We start from the raw sequence: 24,737 nt of genomic DNA on the forward strand, positions 1-24,737 counted from the left end.
AGTCCGTGGAGATGCCTGTAACAGTATGGGGATGGTTCCCCTCAGTACTTTATGACATCTGTGGGGCTGTCAGCATAAGGGTTCTAGACGGAACCACAAAAACACCAGGCTTTCATTACTGCGGCACATGTGTGGGCTGCAAAACCACAAATAGACAAGGAAAGAAGAAAATCACAGAAATAACATCACACACGACTGGGCACACTTACAAAATCAAAGAAGAAATCACATGTCACACTAAAGGGGTAGTCTATGTCATATCATGCCCATGTGGAAAACCGTACGTTGGGAGAACCACCAGGCCAGTAAAGATCAGAATGTATGAACACATACGCAACATTAGGATAGGACTAGAAATACACAGCCTATCCAAACATTTCAGAGAGTCACACGGGAGCAACCCGGCACTCATGTCATTTACAGCTATCGCCCATGTTCAGCCCAATTGGAGAGGGGGGGACTACAACAAAAAAATAAACAATGAAGAGCTGAAATGGACATACATGCTTCAGACAATGCAACCGAAAGGACATAATGTAGAATTCAACATCAGTGAAATAGTTTAGCCACCTGGATAACATCCTGCCCGCAGATTAGGCACACAGATGCCAATGCACAGCCATCCTCTGCACTAGTCAACCCACCCCAGTTATACATTCCCCATGTAAAAGAACCCTTATACTGACAGCCCCACAGATGTCATAAAGTACTGAGGGGAACCATCCCCATACTGTTACAGGCATCTCCACGGACGTATAGAGTCAAGAATGCTTACACCAGTACATGGTCGACACAACAGAGTGTCAACACCCACAGCATACATTCATTATGAGGTGCCAATGTAAACTAATCGCACATGACACTTTTACAAGCATCTCCACTGACTTAAGGAGCCAAAAATACGTATACCAGGACATGGTCGACACAACAGTGTGTCAACAACCACAGCGTATATCACTATGAGGTGCCATAGAAGATCCTATCAGACTCACTACACAGCTGAGCCTGACGATCACACATGTCCCAAATCATCCACATTAGGACAACCAATACGGCAGCACTGCTACAGAGACCACTCCCCCGATGATGTCACCTGACCCATAAAAGGCGGCCTGCACATACAGATATGCAAATCCTTGAGCAAGGCACGTGGTGCCGAAACGCGTAGGACCTCAGGACGCCATTCCTGCACCCACCCAGCACTACACAAGTCTCCTTGTAATATACATGTTACCAGGTCTTTGGACAAGACCCAGATTTGCTGCACCAATACGCAACCTCTAGGGTAGAGCGCAATACTAAAACCAAAACTGCCAGTTTTAACTTGTGGCAATGGGAGTAATTCAGCTTGGATCGCTTATCTGAGAAGTTGCAGTTTTCTGTGCGGAGAAAGTCACTGCCCAGACAGAAAGGCGAAACACCCCATGCTAAATTGTGAGAGAATTGCAAATGGATCGCGAATTGACACCCACTCTTAAATCCATATGCAATGCCTGATTCATTGAAAGGGCTTTTCTGTCTGTGCAAATCTGTGTGGCTCTGAGGCTGCGATAAATGTATGAGAGTGTGTATGGAGAAATATTTCAACTTCTATACTGCTAAAACATGATTATAAATTGCATAAGTTATGGCAGCGGTTCTTAAACTGTGGGTCCCGACCTTCTCAGCATGGGGTCGCGACTCCATGTTGCTGACCAGGCTGATGACTTTTCTAATCTCAGTCATTGGTTCAAAGAGTCTGAACAATCTGTTGAAGTGTCTGTTATTTTAGACTCCTCCCATCATTGTGTGCCTCCACAATGCTGCCATATATGTGCTGACTACATGTGTGATGGGTTATGGTATATCAGACTCCTCCCATCACTCTGTGCCCCCACAATGCTGCCATGTATGTGCTGTCTGCTGACTACACATGTGATGTGATGGGTTATGGTATATTAGACTCCTCCCATCACTCTGTGCCTCCACAATGCTGCCATGTATGTGCTCTCTGCTGACTACACATGTGATGGGTTATGGTATATTAGACTCCTCCCATCACTCTGTGCCTCCACAATGCTGCCATGTATGTGCTGTCTGCTGACTACACATGTGATGGGTTATGGTATAGTAGACTCCTCTCATCACTCTGTGCCCCCACAATGCTGCCATGTATGTGCTGTCTGCTGACTACAGGTGTGATGTGTTATGGTATAGTAGACTCCTCCCATCACTCTGTGCCTCCACAATGCTGCCATGTATGTGCTGTCTGCTGACTACACATGTGATGGGTTATGGTATATCAGACTCCTCCCATCACTCTGTGCCCCCACAATGCTGCCATGTATGTGCTGTCTGCTGACTACACATGTGATGGGTTATGGTATAGTAGACTCCTCCCATCACTCTGTGCCTCCACAATGCTGCCATGTATGTGCTGTCTGCGGACTACATGTGTGATGGGTTATGGTATATTAGACTCCTCCCATCACTCTGCCTCCACAATGCTGCCATGTATGTGCTGTCTGCTGATTACACATGTGACATGATGACCATCTGCAGTAACCTGCTGGGGTCCTGTACTTATTTTTATTGTCTGATGAGGTCCCAGAGGAAAATTGTTTGAGGACCCCTGAGTTATGGGGTATAGTCAATTCCCTGATGCCGAGCTATGACAGCGAGAAGTTACAGTATTCAGCTCCCTCCCATTCACTCGCTGTTTCCACCTCGTCTGTTCTGAGGCAAGGTAGAAACGGCGAATGTGGCCATTAAATCGGCGGGGCTCACCACAAAATGTGCTCGCATTTGCAGCGAACCTCGCCGTTTAAAGGGTTCCTCGCCGTGCTCTCGTGGCAAGGATTTGGGCCGTACATTGAATACGGCGAGGGGGTATGACTGCAAGTATGGCTTGTTTTCAGCGAGGAAAAGCCATCCTCACTCTACAAACCCCTGCGCAGAATACATTGAAGACCATCCATGATCTTTATATTCAGAAACTTTTATACACTATCTTTTATGTTACACATGGAAAACTTTAACATACATATATGTCACACCACGGCCCCTAAAGTGTTCAGCTCCTCTCCCTCCCCCCCCCCCCCCCCCCAAAAAAAAAGTAATATTTGCCACTCTCTTCTCCCCCCCCCCCCCCTTAATTAAGGGGTGTGGCCAAACAATAGTACATCCAATTCAAATTAAACCACACAGTAGCACAATCTTATTCACATTGCACTGCATGTAGACCCCCGGTTTGTATTCTGTCACATAGTGGTGTCCCTTATACACATTACATCACACAGCAGTGGCCCTTATACATGTAGTATCTCTTATGTACTATCTTAGAAGCAGAATAGGCTCTTACTCTATTGGCAGAAGTTGTGATGCCCGGGCAACGGCATTGACAGATGCAGAATTTGCAGGGGGGTGGGGTGGATTTCCATATGAGATAGATATATATCTCTCCACTCATATCACCGTATGCAGCACTCCCCTCTAACCTATGTTGCCTATATCCGCCCTCTGGTCACCTCCTCCATGCTGCTCACCTGATCCAACCTGTGCTGCTTCCCCGTGGCAATCAACAATCGATGATTCATAATTATTAATTAAATATTAGAATAGTTTTGCCATCAAGGGGGAGAAACAAATGGTTCCCCTCCATCGATGGCACAGCATAACTGAATATTTTTTATCCCCCCCCCCCCCCCCCCCCCAAAGTGGAAGGGATAGCTGTTAAGTCCTGTCCTCAAGTTCTGAATTGGCCAGTCAGTGTAGTTTTTTTGGCAGCTTGGCCCGGCAAGGAGCACCCTGCCATCTGGCATTCCCCTGGTAGGGAGCACTGGGTGCAGTCTGCCTCAACTGTTGCTGCGCAATAAATATATATAATTTTTTTTTTTTTATCACTCGCTGCAACAAACTTGCGGTTGGGGGGTGCCAAACTTTTTTGGGCAGGGTGGAGCAAAATTTCTAGTTACGCCACTGGGTGGACAAGTTTTGAAATAGCCGCTGACCTGCCAGGTGATGTCCGCCGTTCTGCCTGGCTACCTCTCAGAGCCGGGGCTGCTTCTCTCCCGTGTGGTGTCTCCCATTTCACTTGGCCTGGGCTCCCTCTCTGCAATAGGTGGTGCTAAACATGCCCCTCTGACAGTGCACCACCCCACTTTTTTTTTTTTATTGAGAAGACCCTCACCCGGCTACTTCTTGGTGCCACCTGGCTACAAAAAAATTCTGGGGAGAACACTGATTTGTACCCTACTGCAGGCCACAGGGGTTTAAGCTCTCTTCTAAAGCTAATACGAAAAGTGTCATACTCACTGCTGCCATCTTGTGTCCGGTCACAGGTACAACATGGACCAGTATTTTCCCCATCACCTCACAGCTCCTATTAACTTATGGGTAATTCAGACCTGATCACACAGCCGAGTATTCAGTTAAGCCGCTGCCCCACTAGAGTGGAATCTCACCTGGTGATGTATGTGTATGGCGGCACCTCCATTCACAGCTATGCAAATATGTCCAAAAGCCATTGTAACAGGCTCACCATTGAATGATTTTTACATTAGCCTTGGACTTGCTCGGTGGTGCGTTGGAAAAAGGCATATCCAGGCTGGAGCTGACACCACCTCCCCTAAAATGATAGGGCACGCTTAGCATTTTCCTGGACACTCCTAGCCGTTTTCTTAGCACCCTCACGAAATGGCTGGTTCCCACCCCCATACGCCTACTTCCGGTCAGTCATCTTGCATGTGGCATGCAAATAGAAAAATGTGCATGCTTTCATCTCAGGACTGCCTCGTGCATGTGCACTATCAATAATCATGCTTTTTAGCAGCTGCAAAATATCGCATCCAATTTCTATAGGTCTACAATGTCACCTAACCCTTGGGTACTGCCGCTCTACTGCTTATTTTATTATCATGACTACTGATGCAGTATGGAGCTGCCTCTTAAAATGACGGACCAGCATACCACTGGGATGTAACCACTGAACAAGGGTCTCTAAAGTCCATGGACCAAGAATCCAGTGTGGGACTAGACAGGAGGCGGAGCATATACCCCAACAGTAAGGCCATAGGGGGATGGCTATTATGGACTATTATCAGAATCTACTTATTTATTTAGTGCCTTCTGGAAGATAATAGCTGGTATCTGATTGGTTGCCCATAGCAACATCTTATCTGAAATGGAACTCCCATTTTAGTAAATTTCCTCCTTAGGCACCTTTTACACATCCCTAGGAGAGCACACATGCGTTTTATATGGCATCATCAGTTCTTAATAGTTTTAGGAATGTTTTATGCAGTTTCGGAAACACTATATAACTAACATATATATTACAAGTAAGCCCGCTCGAAGCAAATTCTTTGAATGCTAGTCTGCTACCTTGTGATTGCCTTTGTGTTTGTGCATGTGTGAGAGAGAAAGAGATGTAGTTTCACTCGCTGCCAACAGATGGTAGTGTTTCGGAGACACACAAATCAACACTAGACCTATATATAGATGATTGTTAAGCAAATCAGTTTCTATGTAACTCCGATTTCTATGTTCATTTATTTTCTCTATCACCATTAAATTTATTTATTAACAGTTTCTTATATAGCGCACACATATTCCGCAGCGCTGTACATAGAACATAATTACCAGTTATTTATATAGCGCACACATATTCTCAGAGCCAGATTAAGGTCTAAATGGGCCTGGAGCTGAATGATCAAGGGCCTATTATGTGTAATAATAGGGGTTGTGGCCAGCACCTAATAATGTGGGAGGCGTGACCAGTGTCCTGTTTGGGTGGTCTGCTCATGGGTGTGTCTCTATTTGTGTAAATACTTTCAACTAATTATACAGTATATGTCTGGAAAAGAAAAATGCAGGGAGATATATTGGCGGGTGCCCTCCAAAAGGTGCACCCGCAGGACGTCAATGTCCTAAGATACTTGCGGGGTGAGGTGGCACTGCAGTCATAAAAAAAAAATACTGAAAGCCGAAACTTGGTAGACAACATTTCAGCACCTTTTATGTGGTCACCTAAGTTTACCACACCATATACCCCTTATACAAATCATGCAACACAATAGTAACCCCCTTATACTGTACTTGCCTCCATTACATTATGCCACATGGAATGAGCCAAAATTCACACTATGGTACACAGATTGAGTCACAGTTCACGTTATGCCACACAGATTAAGGCAACATTCACATTGTGCCACATGGATTGAGCTAAAATAAACACTACACCAGGCATATCCAAACAGTGGCCCTCCAGCTGTTGTGAAACCCAGCATGCCTTGAGTTTGGACATGCCTGCACTATACCAAACAGATTGGTTAATAATGCACACTATGCTTCATAAATAGGGGCATTGGCGCGCATTAAAAAATTACACCATAATGCCCATTACATGTTAAGCCACACACCATAATCTCCATTACGTATTATGCCGAACACCATAATGCCTATTAAAATTTATGCTACATAAGTGTTGCTTACCTACATGTTCATTGCCAGGGGTTCCATGCTCATTGCCATGTGGGATTACATGCTCATTGCCAAGGGGGAAATACATGCTTGTGGTAACTGGGGGACAGCCTCACCAGGCAGAAATGACAGCCATTGACAGCCGGGCAGAGAGCAGGGGGCTGCCCGGCTGTATTCAGAACACTGCTATTTGAAATAATACCCCTTTCACGCCAGACAATGCAGGGATCTACCCGGGAATATGGTCCCAGGATCATGCAGGGACATTCCCGGACTGGCCCCTTTTACACCAGCCTAGTCCCTGCATTTTCTGGTGTGAGGGGGGAGAGAAAACCACCCCCGCCCCCCTTTAAACAACCAGCTATATCTTCGGAACCAACTGACCCATTTATATGTAGGCTTCGAATGATTTTGGTCCCGTGAATCCGCGCCGTTTGGTTCCAGAGAAATCTGTCCTCAAACAACATGAACAGCCATGAAATTACATTTCAGAAATGAAAAAAAATTGGTTTACCCGCAATATCTCTAGAACCAATGAACCCATATGGACCAGGTATCAGATTGAAGGCCCAGCGATTTGAGTTCGACTGAGATCAACCTCGAGCTTCTGTGATGCTGGACGGGGAACTGGCAGCCGTTCGAACTGGGTGGAGGTCGTAATTAGCGGTTCCCATGTTATCCTAAGGGGAAAACGTTCCAGGTTTGCCTGGCAGTATCTCCAGTTTCCGGAGGGCTAGTGACGTGGGGCTGTGCTAGTTAGAAAGCCCTGACCCTCAGCTACAAAATGGGCCTATTTGGAGAGTGGGCCTGGAGCTGTAGCTCCATCAGGCCCATTGTTAATCTGGCCCTGCATATTCTGCAACGCTTTACAGAGAATATTTGAACATTCACATCAGTCCCTGCCCCAGTGGAGCTTACAATCTATATTCCCTACCATATGTACACAGACATTCTATGGTTAATTTTGTTGGAAGCCAATTGACCTACCAGTATATTTTTGGATTGTGGGAGGAAACCGGAGTACCCGGAGGAAACCCACGCAAGAATATACAAACTCCGCACAGTTAGAGCCATGGTGGGAATTGAACCCATGACCTCAGTGCTGTGAGGCAGTATATATTGAGTGTTCCACAAATATTTTGACTTATTGAAACCGCTTATTTCATATTCTATCAAAAAGACAGAAGGAAAGGGGTTGCATAAGGTAGGCACACAAAAATATATATATATTTTTTTTCAATTAAAAAGTACCTCCTTACTCTACATGTAAATTGAATATAGATTCCGATGTCGGTATACTGACCTTCGGAACGCTATGTCCCAAATTTACTCCCTACTGATAGAGGACCGGTTTCCTCACCCTCCCTCATTTCAGAAGTCCTGGGAGAGGGATCTACAGGGCATAGTTCCCCATATTAATTAGGAAGTGGTTTATAAAAACACACATGCAAGCTCTCTTAATTTATCTACCTTGGTAAATTTGTATAAGATCCTCTCCCGATGGTTTAGAATCCCCACTATACTTTACAAAATATATCCCACATTGTCCAATCAGTGTTGGACTTCCTTCATATCTGGTGGCAGTGTTCAGTGATGTCTACCTTCTGGTCTAAAGTATTTCAAATTTCAGAATATATATTAGAAGGTGAGGTACCAAAAGACCCGGGCTTCTGGTTGCTGAATTTAACGTCCGTTCATATAAACACACTCTTCTTGGACAACAGTGCGGCAAGAGCAATTTTCTTGGTTTTATGGAGATCAATAACAACCCCACTATAAAAGACTGGTTTAGAAAACTTTATTGGACATGGATGACTTTTTCTTTTGTTACGGGTAAGACTTTGAATTTCACAAACGGCTGCCTTGGGTGAGATTCAAGGAATCCCCTCTTTACCTTTTCTTATTTCAGCTCATAATGTATAGAATATTATAATCTGGTTTGAGATGCCGGAATTTGTGTGTTTCCTTGGTATTCCCCCTCCCTTCTTCTCTTATATCTATTTTTACTAATATTTCTTTGTGTCCCCCCCCCCCCCCCCCCCCCCTTTATTTACTTTTCCATTTCTCTTACTCTTCTGGTGAATTTAATTTATGCGTTACCACTCTTTTGTTTAATAGAATTGTATGATTACAAAATCTCTGATTATATCCAATGGTTTGATTTTCCCATTTTCTTTATGTGTTTCTATTTAATAAGTATATGCAGATTTCTCAATGTGTGCCTATTATTGTTCCATTGTATGGAAACATTTAATGTTTTTTTTTTTATCCTTTTGATTATATCTGTGGCTTATATTTCAATAAAAACAGATTGCATTAAAAAAAAAGACAAAGCCCTTTTCTCCTTATAAAACATGGGTATATATTCAATTGAAGCCGGATCCATTCCGAAATTCTTTTGCCGGAATGGATCTGGCATCCATAATTCAATGCAGCGGCCAAATCCGACATCGGATTTGGCCGCTAATTGATACTTGTGAGGACTGGGTGAGCGCGGCAGCTGGAGGGAGCTGGGATGGAGGTTGGGCGGTGCCGGGCGAGCTGCTCTCACCTGGTCCAGTGGCGGGTGGGTATGGAAGGTGGCGGACAGAAGGATGGCGCTGTGTAAGCTGCTGCTGCTCACTCGGCACCGTCCTCCAGCCTCAATATGGCATCTTTTTTATGTCGGATTGAGATTGACGGGAACACAACCAAAATATTTTGGTTTTAGCTGTGTTTCCGTTAAAAATAGGTGGATTAGCGGCTATTCCATCAATCCACCTGGTTTTCGGCAGGTCGAAACATTTTGACCTGCCGGAAAAAAAACAGCTAGCATTGAATAGACAGCAATGGTTATACTGTGTCCATGTCCTTGGTAGGTGAGAGAGGAAGCAACAGCAAAGCATTGGTATATAGTAGGCAGTCACCATTATGACATTACAGCACAAACTCATTTGTGTTCTACAGTCCTTAAAGGAGAAACGCTCAAAATAATCTCTAGTGATGTTTGATGTTTCTATTCCTCCATAATACCAGCACTTCCTATTATACACCTATCATGTAATACACATCTGTCCCCTTACCATGGACACCCATAGAGGGATAAAGTATCGGGATTCCGGCATCGGGATTTTGAACGCCGGGATTCCGACTGTCGGGATTATGACTGCATCCCCCTTGGATGTATCCCATCTGGCCCCATTGATTTATCCACTTTTAGTTTTGAGAAATCAGTTCGGATTTTCTTCTCTGTAAATGTACTGTACTTGTTTCTCCCTTATTTTTCTGACTATACTTGCAACTTAACTGTGGCCCCTTCCCCTCTCTTTCAGCAGTGAATACTGACCAGAATTATTATTAATTTGATTTGCTATTACGTTGTCCCTTTCAAGAAGACTTCCACTCTCTGTCTTTAGTCTTATTGTTAGGCGCCGTGGCTGCCTACCTTTTGCATCCGAGCGCTCCTTCTGCTGCTCATACAGGAGGCTCAGGCACAGGATCTGGCAGCGGTCATCGGCAGTCAGAGGAGGCAGCGGTGAGGTCCCGGGGACGTTGCCTCGCAAGGCCCGAACTTCCTTCTCATGATTGACGGCAGGCTGGCGTCGGGTCGTTGCCAGGCTACGCCTGAACTTCCGCCCGGCATCTGGGGTGGGGAGTTTATTATTTAAACTGGCTTTTCCTTAATAATGGCCTCTGTCAGCGTGTTCCTGGTTCTCTGTGCAGTGTCCCAGCCTGCTTTTCAATCTGCAGAAGCAACTCCTGTATTGGTCTCCATTCTCCATCTCCCAAAATAAGTCTGGGGTTGCCAGTCCTTGTTTATTATTATATTTCTGGTGTCATCTCTCTTGCATTGTTGCAGTTATTATCTTGTTATTTTATATAACTAAGGTTCCACCTTGTGTATTGTTACATTCTATAACTACATTTACCAGTATCATCTTCCTGCATTGTTGCATTGCTTTTTGAGTATTGAAGGTGCGTGTTCTTTTGCCAGTTACCCTTGCGGTACCTTACCTCCTGTAGCAGCCTTGTCATCCTTAAAAAGCAAATAGAGTCCTGCGTCACACAATAAAACGACTGATTATAAAAAATAGTACAACATGACCATACTTGGTTAAACAATACCAACTCCCCTATTAATTGCAGCTGTTCTATTTTGGGATGGCTCAATGTCGCACAAAAAACGAAAAGAAACCTTGTGAAGGATAAAACTTCGGAATCCCGGGAACAATATTTAATCAATAATATGACATTTATTTATAATTGTCTCCAATAAATGGTACAATATTCTAATATCACATAAAATATACAATATATCAATCGACAGTATAAAATAAAATAAAAACACAACCGGTTGTGACCACATACAGTATAATGCTTAAAAAAACATAATACTTAAAATAGGCATGCAGAATGGATTACTTGGACATGCTCTGTACCTATAATTATGGATTAGTAAATAAGCAGAGTGGATTTTGCTCATTTTGGCAGTTTGTTAGTAAGCAATTCTGTGTCACAAATAGGACACCATATATAGTTAGTATTGATAAATATCACCGGTTTAGCTTTATGGTGTTTTCAATTATAATTTTTGGTATGCATGTGATACATTTGAATTTATCCCCTTTTTTATGTCTGGCCAGAAATCAACAGGGGTACCTTACAAAATGTCTTCTCAAGCCTCCCAGTCTTTGGTGTTCATTAGCCCTTGAAACAACTTTATCCAGAGTAAACTTTGAGAAATGTGACGTAGTTGCTGTAACAATGAAGGTATCCCTCCAGTGCACTTTGCTGATTTAATAACCTCCAACGCGTTTCCCCGCCTCTCTTACAGTATCAGCGGCTTCTTCAAGGAGAAAAAATGGCAAGAAGAGCTTGCTGCATCTGTTTCAGTATAAATACCTGTATGTAGATAGCATGCATGGCAAACGCCACTGCCGCGCTCCCGTTTCCAGCTTTGTTGCAACTTCCGCTGACGCATATCCGTTTCTGGTTTTGCGTGTCACAATGTCCCGGAACTTCATTCTTTTGCGTTCCAGCTATGTATTTGCTGTTTCCTATACGTGCGCTAGGCCGCGCTTCCTTTTAGTATTGATGGGCAGTGGTTTATCAATTCAACATTCGGCCATATATACATCTCGAAGTCCAGCGCCCATTTTTTAGTAAAGGAAAGGAATATAGAGTTGCCCTTATGCATGGTTTTTATTACATACCTAATACCACTCACTTAAATACCAGCTATTTACTATTTTATACAACTGCTTCTCAAATATAGAGACATATATCTCTTCAAAGAAATGGAGAGTATATAAGGTAATTATGTATTAGCCAGGCGCCCGGCTATGCTACGCTGACAACGTAGCTTAGGCTACGTTGTCAGTGTAGCGTAGCCAGGCGCCCTGCTAATACTGCCTTTTTACTTACTGGGTGGCCGGCGGGGCCCTGAAGGGCGGTCGGTGGGCCGCAGCTGCACATTAGTCTGCATCAGTCCGACGGTGAAGGGCGGGCGGCACATCACTCCGGTGTACGTAATTCAGCGTACTGCCGCTGGGGGAGCATCACATGGTTTCCCTGCTCCCCCAGCAGCACTACGCTAATCGCGTACATCAGGCAGCGGGGTTCTTGTATAGGCACACACACAGGAGGGGGAGCGCAACGTTGACGCTGGGGACATGTAAGTATAAATCGCCACACACACACAACACATCATATCACATCACACCCATTATCCACGTGGGTGTAGAGTTAATTTAATAAAGTGTGGCGAGCGCACACACATCCGCGTCCCCTCGCTGGGCTCGCCGTGCTTCAGGCTCGGTGGCTCACTGCGCTCACCACACTTTATAAAATTAACTCCACGCCCACATGGATAATGGGGGTATGACGTGGATAGTGGGGATATGATTTATTATGTATTAGCACAGCTCCAGTTACGTAAATTACACAGTTTACGTAAATTACGCAATTTGCGTAAATTATGTAGTTTACGTAGCCAGCATAGTGGTGTATTGGTATTCTCAATACACTACGCAAACTACGTAATGGGCACCCTGCTAATACATAAGTACTGTATATAATTTTTAATTAGAAAACAGACCTAATTTTTATTAAAAAATACAATAAAAATAATACTTAAAAAACTTTACAAAGAAATAAAAATTTTAAAAAATCCATTGATAAATACAAACAGATATACCTATAGACAGTGATATTTTTCAGCAGGAACTGAGGGCATTATTCTAGTTCACTCTTTCTGACAAAATCCTTCTTAGATGGACAAAACCATGTCCACTGCAGGGGGGCAGATTTAAAATGTGCAGAGAGAATTAGATTTGGGTGAGTCATTTTGTTTCTGTGCAGGGTAAATACTGGCTGCTTTATTTTTACACTGCAATATAGATCTCACTTTGAAGTAAAACCCCACCCAAATCTAATTATCTCTGCACAAGTAACACCTGCCCCACCTGCAGTGCATATGGTTTTGTCCATCTAAGAAGGATTTTGTCAGAGTGAACTAGAATAAGGCCCTCAGTTCCTGCTGGAGCCTGCTGAAAAATAGCACTGCCTATAGAGCAGCACAGAAGTATCCAAAATCCACTCTGCTTATTTACTAATCCATAATTAGGTACAGAGCATGTCCAAGTAATCCATTCTGCATGCCTATTTTAAGTATTATGTTTTTTTAAGCCTTATATGTGGTCACAACCGGTTGTGTTTTTTTGTTTTTATACTGTCAATTTATATATTGTATATTTTATGTGATATTAGGATATTGTACCTTTTTATTGGAGACAAATATAAATAAATGTCATATTATTGATTAAATATTGTTCCCAGTTCTATCCTTCACATTGTCATCCGTAAGACCAGGCGGCACCGGGGTTGGGGCTGAACTAATCTACCCCTTTGGACGTGGCTGTTATTGGTGAAGCCTAGTTCGCAGGATTCAATCAGGACAGCTAGGGGTCCACAACGGAGGGCTGGTACACGCCCTTCATAACACTTATCACTCTACTTTTTGTTTTTCTCCTTTCACTTATATACCTAAAAAAAGTTTTCCCCTTTTTACCCACTGACTGGGCCATTTTCTCCTCCGCATACTTCCTTAGTTCTCTCAGGAGAGTAAACTAGCCACCCAGATCTCATCCTCTACCCCATCATAGCTCCTCCTTACGCTGCACAATCACATTATACAGCGGGTTCCGCCCCTGCCCGCCATACAACTGCCTCTGAGGTCTCCCAGGAGAGTAAACTGGTCACCCAGATCCAATTGGGCAGCAACAAAGAGTCAGTAAGAATGATATAGAGGCAAATTAATGTATTCATTTAATTTCTGTCATAAATTAAGCTTTTGTAACCCATAACAACCCGTCAAATTTGCTTTTATGTTCTGAAGGCGCTAAAAATGTATTTTATACTGTAATCTGAACTGTTGCAACCAGTTATGAATTTTATGCCACGTTATTATTAAATAAGCCCCTTTAACGTTTTGTCACATCAGCTGACACATCCGACCCAATCACTCGGCCACACAGAGATGCCAACTTTACCCATCCACGCGTTTCGCACACGAATCCCAGCACGAACACCACACTAGTGACTGTAACAAGGTAAGATGATTGTTCGTTCATTAAAAAATAAACATATTTAATGATTAAATCATATTTTCAAACACTTAACTATAAGAAGGAATGAAGGGATTTATTACAGTAAGTCAACTTAGAGGAGGACTATAATCAAGATACCATTTTTAATATGTAAAATTAAATATATTTCAACCTTGCAATTTATTCCAGTAAGAAGGAAGAGCATCAGGGCAAAATATCAAACACATTTTTAAAAACTAGGTAATTTCTTTTATACTGAGATGAATTGCAACGTTTAATAAAAATGTAAATATACTCAACATTTTAAAATATTGTTTTTTTTTTTTCTTTAAAGGTCACCTGTAGTCCGCACACAGTGAAATAAGCCAACGTGTGGGCCAAACCATTATTCACAAGGAACTAGCAACAGCAGTGAGGCACGAGGTACAGAGTTTCTGATGCCAGAGACGGTTGGCCCTAGTTCAGCCCACAAAATGCTGCCTTCACTGTGGGTAAGCTACAGGTCAGCCTCTAAGCAAACAAAGACAAAGTAACGAGAAGAGCTAACTATTTATCTTCCATCTTTCTGTACAAAATAACCGTAGAAAAACAATAATCTCATAAGAAAAAAAAAAAAATATTACCTCCAACCACAAAAAAAAAATTATTTAATAGCAACTTTTTTTTTTAAAAGTTTGATACAAAATAGCAATAAAACATTCCAGCAAGATACAGAACACTGCACAGCTAGTGCAAACTTTACAGGCTTGTGTGGGTGTGAGTTGTGTGCGAGACTCATTTGCACCTATCTGCGCAGCGCAGCAGTGTCTGGACATGACAGTGACTGACCTTTGACTCCTGATGACCTTCAAGTTTATATGGAAAAATCCCTAACTCTCAGTGATTCGCTATTTCTCCAGCTGTGGCTTTTGATGGAAAGGGTTGTCCCACGTCAAGGTCAAGTTGGCCCGATGTCACAGCTTTTACTATACGTATCCATGTATTTGCTGTGTTCGGCATTGGGGTACAGAAGGGAGACAATGCAACGTGTATAGTAAAAGTTGCACGGGGGTGTCTACCAACAACAGATTGAAGGGATCTACAGGTGGGAGCCCCTTTTTTAAGCCTTGTTATTTGTGAGGCTGCCAGGAATATAAATGGAAATAGATTGTGCGATATGCCTCTGATAGTACCAGTGTGGACGAGGGGACCGATTCACGACCTGATCGCAACAACCGCGAATTTGCAGCAGCCAGCGTTTAGTTAAAATGCCACCGCTAGAGTGAAATCCCACCTTGTTTGTTGTGCAAATGGACGTGGACAAATACAAATCATTTCGCAGCCGTGCCAATGGCCAAAACCCACAGGCTGCCCATCTAAGGATTTTTCCACTGGGCACAAGTCATCGTATAGAAAGAGTTGCAGGATTTCGCGGCAGGATGACCCAGTGCATGCGTACTGCGAACTGGGCACATGTGCAAAGTATGGTTACTCCCCCGCCGTGTAATCAGGTCTGAATCGAGCCCAAGGTGGGGAACAATTTCCAACAAATGGGAAAACGTCATCTTTTTTTAAATAAGGGGTTTCCAACATTCAGCCCTCCAGTTGCTGCGGAACTACGCTTCCCAGCATGCCGCAGCAGCATAACATTTGTGGTTCCACAGCAGCTGTAGGGCCACACGTTGAATATCCGATTTAGGCAATGCTAAGGTCTTAGAGGTAATTTTACTTAAGCTTCTAAAATGTAAAGAGGTGACGTCACGGACCTCAAATTCTGTCTATCATTTTTTAGGCACAATCTGATTGGTTGCTATGGGCAACGATACCTCTTTCATGTTTAGAACCTTTAGTAAGTGTATCCCCTACTGTTTAGCTGTTGGCTGTGGAACAACTCTGTAATAGGCCCAAATGGCTTCCAACAGGGACACAAGAAGGGCTCAAACACACAAGTGGCATTTGCAAGCATTTAGCGTGCGGTCTTAAAGCCTACTACAGTAAGTGCGCTTTAACAGTGATAGTCTAAGGAACATGTATGCAAACAGGGCTGAATCAGACCCCATTGGACTAGCACTGCTTTGCTTCAGTTTGGTCATTGCTTGCAGCATTTACAGGTGCTATCACCCCAAACAGTATAATGGTGTTCTACATAGATAATGGTAATTAATGCTGCGGGAAAGCTTGCTATACCCTTCTAGTGCTCCCATGAGTTCTGTCTATGTCCTATATGAGGGAGTTCTACAAAGCCTGTGTGTCTGAGCCCTAGAAGTCCACATGAAAGTTTGTTAAGCTACAGTAGATATGAAACTCTCCATACTGTACGTAAGGTTCTAGAACAGGGGTGGGGAACCTTTTGGGGGTCCAAGGTCCATTTGCATTGAGGCATAATGCCATTTAAAAAGAAAAAAAAAACGTACAAATCATCTCACGCTCCGGCGGCTGCCGCAGTTTACGAGTCGCCAGTCTGCGTGGTCCGGCGGCTGTGCAGGGAGTCCGATACAGGGGAAATCTCACGAGAGGTCGGTAGCTCTCGCGAGATTTCCCCTGTACTTGACTCGCTGCAGAGCCCGCGGGCCGGAGGTTCTTCACCGCTGTTCTAGATGGTATACATTCATAAGGTTGACCCATATTTGGTCGATTATGGCTAAGGTTGACAGGGTTGGAAAATCAACACAAGGATTAGGTAGACAATAGCAAGGTCGACAGTCAAAAGGTGACATGAGTTTTTCACTTTTTTGTGTGCCGACACGCGTTATTTCACGCCCTACCCTCCACTAGGCCGTGGAGGGAGAATAGAACAGTGTGCCAAGCTTAGTGAGGCGCCACGCCCAAAGCATGGTAAGTGCAGAGAGCCATGCTAGGGGACGCGCTACACTTTCAAAGTGTCCGTGTCAACTAAGTCGTAAAACCGGGACAAAAAACTGTGAAAAACTCATGTTGACCTTTTTGACTGTCAACATTGCCATTTTTGACCTAAGGTTTGTGTCGATCTTCCAACCCTTTCAACCTTAGCCATGTCGACCTATTTCATGTATCAACCTGAGCCATGTCGACCTCCAGTGGTCAACCCAAGGCATGTCGACCTGATATGGGTCAAACTAATGACCCTTACCCGTTCTAGAGGTGCACCCAGCCTCATCATACAACAGGGTCTGCTGAGGAACATCTACACTACGTTGGCCGACCGTCAATAAGTGGACACCAGATGGACAACAGGCGCAAATGGTCAACAGAGAAAAAGTCGACATCGGGTAAGAGTGACAGGTACAAAACCATGACAGGTTCAAAAAGTCGACATGACACATCTACAGCGTGGGCCATTTGTGTCCACCCCAAGCGCTATGTGCTTCAACCTGTCGAGCTTTTGTACCTGTCGACGATATGGTGTCCACCTATTGGCTGTAGAGCTAGACATTGTCCATATATCATCTGGATACCCATAATGCATTTGGGGCTGTATTCACAAAAAGATTTCCGTTATCCCCCATTAAAACGGGGCATTACACAGCGCCTCTTCCATGGGGATGGGCTGCACTGTACAGCATGTGGTGACCGGAGAAACGGTCCGGACACGTTCCTGGGCGAAGGGAACATGTAGGATAGGTATAAGCCACCCTGTACACGAAGTGGCCGGGTAAATTCACAGAAACTAGCTTGGCCACTCGGCTTCACGTAGGTGTCTACAAGGTAAATCAAACTCATAGAGTTAAGGACAGAACATAGTTTGTGAGACTATACCCAATCGTTTACATTCTCAAAGGTAGGTGCTATCCCTTGTGAAAATAACTTACAGTAAGTGAGACCACCTTCCAGCGAGACCACTGACCCCCATCAGCCAGACTGTCCTGCCAATAAGGGGGGGGGGGGGGAGGGGGGGAACGGGAACATCTCAAAGTTTTGGCAAGCAGCCTTGCAGTGGGGGCGATAAGGACGCAGGGGTAAATGTATGGAGCTTGGAGAAGTTGTATCTCTCCCCATAAAGAGCTTTATACATTTTATGTGCAAGGTGATAACGCAGCAGCCAATCGGTTCCGATATGTAAATCACCTGTGTGATCCCGTAGCTCCGCGGCTGGTGTCGTCATTATGCATTTGGTACTTGAATGCACAAAAACCACCCGGCCCGGCCCAGCTATGAGCTATGTGTAGTAAAACCACACAACTGGACTAATCTAATAAAATGGAGGAAATGCTGTAAACCAGAGGGTATGCATCATTAGGTCGACAGTCAAAAGGTCAACACCTGAAAGCGGTCAACATGCATTAGGTCGACATGGTCAAACGGTTGACACAAGCAAAAGGTCGACATGGTAAAGGGTTGACCTTTTAATGTTTTTTTTTTTAAACTCATGCTGACCTTTTCCTGTGTCAACCTTTTGAATGTTTTTGAATGTGTCAACCTTTTGACTGTTGACAAATAGTGGTCGACCTTTTGACTGTTGACCTAGACACTGTTGACCTAAACGATCCATACCCAACCATAGTAACCAATGTAATAATGCCTTTTTACAGGCTACTGTAGTCGGACAGTATTATCTGACTGGTTGCTATGGGTTTCTGCATTCATCACTTATGGAATAAACACATGGGTTTTTTCTACTTTATAGTGCAAACCAAATGTAAACAGGCCCCTTCGGACTGTGTGAGGCTGGTGTCTAACGAGCTCCTAACGAGTTAGACCATCTTCTCAGAAGACAACTTCACACAGGGTCAAATGTACTCAGCTTTTGGAAAGTGATAACATGGACAATGACAAAGGACCAACCAGCCAGCTCCAAACTGCCATTTTTCAAACCCAGATTGTAGCATGGCAGCTAGGGGCTGATTGGCCGGTACTAAATCACTCTCCACTTCGTACATCTATCCCCTAGTGTGGTTCTATTACTTATCCGGTGCTATGGCTGATGATAATGCTTCTTAATATCAACCTTTGCCCGAGCTTCCACCACAAACTGTATATTGTCTTCTGCCATTTATACCACCTCAACCAGCTCAGATAATACCCATAGATCAGTGACTGTGCCCAGAGTAATATTGGCTACTGTGGCACCATGATTAAGGGCCAACTGTCTCATGCTTGGAAAAGTGATAAACAGCCAGCCAATCAGCTCCTACCTGCCATGTTAGAGGCTGGATTTGAAAAATTAAAGGTAGGAGCTGATTGGCTGGTTGTTTATCACTCTCCATTTTGTCACTTTTTGAAGCTTGATACACCTGGCCCTAAGAGAGGAGCAGGTCACCCCTATACAAGTAGAACGATACTACAATAAATGGAAGATCATGTCCATAACAGGTGGCATTTCCAAGAACGGTAGATTATCCACCTATTAGGAATTAGCACCATTATACAGAAGGCCATGTCTGTCCCCCATTAATATAGTAACAGGTCTGTGCGCAACCTAAACTTATTGTGGGACAGTACAAGCAAAAAGAAGGTAACCTTACTCCCAGTGCTGGTGCAAGGCACCGGAGCGCCCCTGGGGGGGGGGGGGGGGGGGGGGGGCGCTCCGGTGCTCACCCGCCCCCGGCCGCTGTACAGGATGGGGGGTGCCGGTCATTGCGGCGGCAGCCCGCCGCGGTGTTCCAGGGAGAGGGTGATGCTCGGTGTGATGCGGCGGCAGGCCGCCGTGTCATTACCCAGGGTGGGGGGTGGCGGGGGGGTATAGGAGGCCACTCACCTCTCTGCTCCCTGATGCACACTGGGGCTCACCAGGGGCCGGCGCCCTAGGCAAATGCCTAGACCTGCCTAGTGGTGGCACTCCTACAGAGTGCCACCCACGGTATGAGCACACCACTACTAAGCCTGTGGTCTACCCTAACTAGCGGCACTACCCATTTACAGTCAATGCTGATGCACTAAAAGGTCTTCCCTTCATTCTATGGGACAGATACAATTTGCATCAGGACCTCACACTCGCTCATTTCCCTGCGTGGATCTATGTGAAGTGACGATGTTGTGGGGTAAATCGAGTAAAGCTTCTAAAAAATGAAAATTGGTGATGTTGCCCATAGCAACCCATTATTACACTTTCGACCGAAAAGGGGAACACCGATAAAACGCTGGACATTCCACTGCTCCGCCCCATTTCCCCCCCTCTGGAGTGAATGGCGAGATGAGTGTGAAACGAACCAAAGCCATTCGCATAAAAGCGCATGCGCAACCCCCAACCTTCGTGGACAGGGACCTGAGTGATCAGTTCTGAATTGGCCCCAGAATCTGATTGGTTGCTAAGAGCAACATCACCATTTTTTTAAGCTTTAGTTCATTTCCCCCTGTGTCTCTGTATAAGTTCCATCTCAGTTGTGTTTTTTGATCTGTCTCAATTTTAAAGATAACGGTGGTGTCACTCATGAGATGGAGTAAGTGTTCTCATGGCGGCGTGAACGGCGATGGGCCCATTTCCCCAGCTGGAAGGCAGCCCTATCCTTTTGAAGACAAATGAATACAACTTTACATTAATCAGGGACTTATTCTCCTCGGAATATTTTCATTTTTCAAATGGAGACTTTATCGAGATTGCAATGGCCGCTTTCGCACTGACACTGCAAGGAATCATATAAAGTTATCTTTAAATGTACTTTCTTATAGGTTGCTTGGTCAATTAGGAGATAATATGGAAGGTGTGCCCTCAGTAATGTACAGATCTAAACACACAGGTGCCCAAACAGTTTCTGGAAGGCACAACTAGGTTCCAGGCCCATGCTGTTTGCAGTCATCTGTGACATTGTGACGTTAGTTTGCTCCACGCATCATTCATCATTGCTCACTTAGAACATGGTCCCACTCATGACAACTGGTCTCACTCACAATGATTGTCTGCTTTTCAATAGTGAAATATCATTAAAAACAAGAAATAAATATTTTGTGGGTCTTTTTTTTCTAATAAATAAAAATGCAAATTGAACGGCTTTGTTTCAAGGGGGCAGATGTATTGAGCCTGGTGAAGAGATAAAGTGGAGAAAAAAGTGCACCAGCCAATCAACTCCCAACTGTCATTTTCAAACACAGCTGATTGGTTGGTGCGTTACCTCCTTCCAATTTATCTCCACTTTATCTCTACACCAGGCTTAATACATCTGCCCCAATGTGTGTTGCCTCCCTGACCATTGCAGGTATTTAAAGGGTAACATTATTCTGACCTCTAAGGGTTACTGAAAAACTCCTGATATGTGACATAGAATTTCTGCCTGAAATCGCCTGTTGAAAACACTCTTTAATGCTGACATTTAAAAAAACAATTGTGAATAACGGACCTTCCTTGATAATATCTGAAACCATGGAAACAGCCAGATCACATTATTACAGATGTCACTGAAGAACAGTTATTTCCACCCTAACTTTCAAATGTCAGTAGCAGCGTGTTTTTAAGATGTACTAAGCTTCAAAAAGAAATAAATTGAAACGACTCGAGCCAACCAGCTCCAGTCATTTTTTCAAACACAGCCAGTAGCATGGCAGTTAAGAGCTGATTGGCTGGTAGGTTATCAATCCCACAGCAACCAATCAGATCCTATCTAGAATCTTCTAGAATGTGCTAAATAAATAAGTGGAATCTGGTTGGTTGCTATGGGCAACCGTCCCATATTGAAAAGAGAATGTTGCTATGGGCAACCAATCAAATTCTATCTATTGTATTCTAGAAGGTGTTAAATAAATAGGAAGTAGATTCCGATCTTTAATAGAACTCCCCATCTTAGTAAATAACCTCTTTGACGCATAGTACATCTGGCCGTTACAGAGGTCTAAGCAGCAGTCCGATTTCACATACCATGAGTTATTCTGGCAATTTGCAGTCCACAACAAAATGGTCTTAGGCAACATCAGCTTTGAGTGTCTAGGTCTCTGTAGGCATCAATAATTACATATCAAAACTAAAGTTTAGGAAGAATAAATAAGTAAATTAAAACCTTTGTTTTTTTCCCCCAGGGGAAGAGGCCTACTGTACAGAAAGCCATTGACGTAAGAAGACTCTTCGGTCTAGCCTCTAACGTAAGAAGACTCTTCGGTCTAGCCTCTAACGTAAGAAGACTCTTCGGTCTAGCCATAGTATAACACCATACCTTTCAATTGTACCTTTTTGGCAGTTACAGTACCGTTTTCTATGACCTGTACCTTTTTGGGGGGCCTCCAACTGCCCATTGTAAGTATAGGAAAGGGGGCGTGGCTATACACCCTTTACCCATGATCACGCCCCTTTCCAAATGTGCACCTTTGTTTGCTCTTCAGATGTTGGAGGTTATGGCAATACTAGCATGATTTCACCATTTACATTGCAATTATTGACGCCTTTTTCCATATACTACCATAATGACTAGAATAAAACTTGGCACAGGACACCCCCCGCCTTCCCCCGAGCCTCACTTTGAGGCACTCGGCTACACAAAGTGACTGCTTTTGGTTTGTATTCCTTTGAATACGCGTGTGCCTTTGTATAGCTTACATTTGATTTGTTTTATCCATTAAAGCTGCTTTCATTAGTCATTATAATAAATGTGGATTTAAAAGGGAAAAACGGCAAGAAGAAGTCCAGCTGTAAGGACACCACTGAAAGAGCAGAGGAAATTCAGTCATGGTTCAGCCTCAGCTATAGGCCTGCTGCCACCATGGACTGAAGCATCAAGCAGCGATCTCCTGGGTTTGAGAAGTGGACCGCAGCATTACTGTTTAGACACAGATGCCATAATAACATATGGTATTGGGATATTCTCCCACATCATACACAGTACTTTTGCCACCCTTATGTCTCATGCCTGTAGTACCAAGCTTTGACCACCAGCCGGCCATGATGTGAAATTCCACAAAAGACCAAGCTCAGAATAGGCAGCATTCTCTATATATTGTGAATCAATGTACAATTTATATTTAATAAGAGTTCTAAGAATGGCCCAGCTGTTTGGTGTCTACTTTTTTAACCTCGTCGAGTTTAATCTAGTTAACGATCCTTACATGTGGTATATACTAGATGTATCCTTCATACTTTTATGCCACTTCACGAAATACCTTTTTATTTTCTACTGCTCTGGAAATTAGAAGCAATTAGTATTCTCATTGATTAGCTGATAATGTTTTCTATACATCTCTAGTACTTCCAGACTCTCTCAGTAAATGAGATTTCCCCAGGAGAGACCGACTACTGTAACTGACTCTTGTAGAGCCGCAGTGGTGCCCGTATACCTGCAAACAACCCTCTTTTTCTCACCTGCATTAACCTGCCATTTAATTCTGTGTTACACCAATTACACGGTATTGCTAACATCATTTGTACCTGTTTAATCTTTAAATATATTTCTGATTATTATTATGTGTTTGTTTGAGAAGAGTATGGACTCTAAGGATAATTTTTGTAGACACCAACGATTGATGTATTCATAGCTTGTACTGATTTGTCGCTGATTAATACAATAGCAATGTCAACCCTAGAAAATGTACAGTACTTGGATTCTAGATGACACTAGATCCAGGCTGACTGTATCTTAGTTTGGTCTTCTGTGGAATTTAACCCCCACCCTGTAATAAAGTGTTATCAGAAGCATATGTTTCTATCAGCATTCCCTACTGCCTTCTTGTTTGGTAGGTCACTGCCTTGCGATTGCATCATACACATATCTCCGGGTCAGTCATGTGACCTGCACACTTACAAACAATGGCGCAACTCCTGCCATATAAATAGGTTGTGGCTTTCAGGAACATTACACTTTTCCTCCATCCACGCGTGTTTCGCCTCCTCTCACCGCACAGCTTTATGCTTGCCCCCGCAGCAGCCACAGTGTTCCCCGCACCAGTGGCACGCCCGCAGCGGGAGGTAGCAGCACATGCAGGGAACCACAAGAGACAACGCCACCAGGGCAGCCCAGCGTATGCAGAAGTGGGGGTGCCCTGGGTCACAGGAGCAGGGGTCCGAGTATTCGCCCTCTGAGTCTGACATGCAGTGGTATAGTAAGCTCTCAGCACACCACATGCAGGAAAGCTGGTAGACACAGCGCCCTATAGGGTCTGGAGCATCCTGGCACTGCCCCCTGCCATTCTCTTCACTGACAAAGACGTCCCTGCAATATACACAGCGGGCAGTGGCGGAGTCGTCCTCCCCCGCCGCCATATGAGAGTGCTCCTTAGACTTCGGAGAAGGGGTGCCATGAATCCTACAAGAAGGGGAGGCCCTGGGGTCCTTTAACGGCCCCTCACTTTCTGTAGTCGTTGTGCTCACAGCTCCTGGAAAATGCCTGTCCTTGGCTTTGCTCCCGGTGGCTTTTTGGAAGTGGACTCGCAGGTCCGACTTGGGCTGGTCTGGCCGCTGTAGAGCTGCACGGCGGTAGTCTTCATATCCCTTCGACACCCATAGATCTTTGCAAGGATTAATGCTCTCGAGTTCTTCTTCATCATGGAAAGACAGGCGCTGCAAAGGCTGTGACTGGGAGAAGATGGAAACTCACATTAGCCAACAAAACTTCTCTGTAAGGACTTTTCCAGGCATTCGCCTTCATTAGAAATGACTTATTCATGTGCTGTGTACATAGGGCCAGATGTATCAAGCTTCAAAAAGTGATAAAATGGAGACTGATAAACAGCCAGCCAATCAGCTGCTACCTGTCGTGTTACAGTCTGGGTTTGAAAAATGACAGGTAGGAGCTGATTGGCTGGTTCATAAAGATTAATGAAGCGCAAAGAAATCTGGAGTTTATTAAAGGTATTTCCATCTTTTTTCATTAAGGTTTATTA

At 44.1% G+C, this 24,737-nt stretch overlaps 1 protein-coding gene across 4 annotated transcripts in view; it reads right to left on the reverse strand.

The window, feature by feature from the left end:
• Positions 1 to 14,064: 14,064 nt before the first annotated feature.
• LOC146036088 (sprouty-related, EVH1 domain-containing protein 2-like) overlaps positions 14,065 to 24,737 on the reverse strand; it is a 34,666-nt gene continuing 23,993 nt past the window's right edge. For 3 of the 4 annotated variants that reach the window (XM_083159873.1, XM_083159875.1, XM_083159876.1), the window contains exon 6: positions 14,065 to 24,429. In XM_083159873.1, the coding sequence (XP_083015999.1) occupies positions 23,749 to 24,429 (681 nt within the window). In that variant the 3' untranslated portion in view covers positions 14,065 to 23,748. The remainder of the gene's footprint in view (positions 24,430 to 24,737) is intronic. The other variant, XM_083159874.1, reaches the window with a different exon arrangement.

The sequence above is a fragment of the Crinia signifera genome, chromosome 9, assembly GCF_055691185.1.
Source record: "Crinia signifera chromosome 9, ASM5569118v1, whole genome shotgun sequence".
NCBI lineage: Eukaryota > Metazoa > Chordata > Amphibia > Anura > Myobatrachidae > Crinia > Crinia signifera.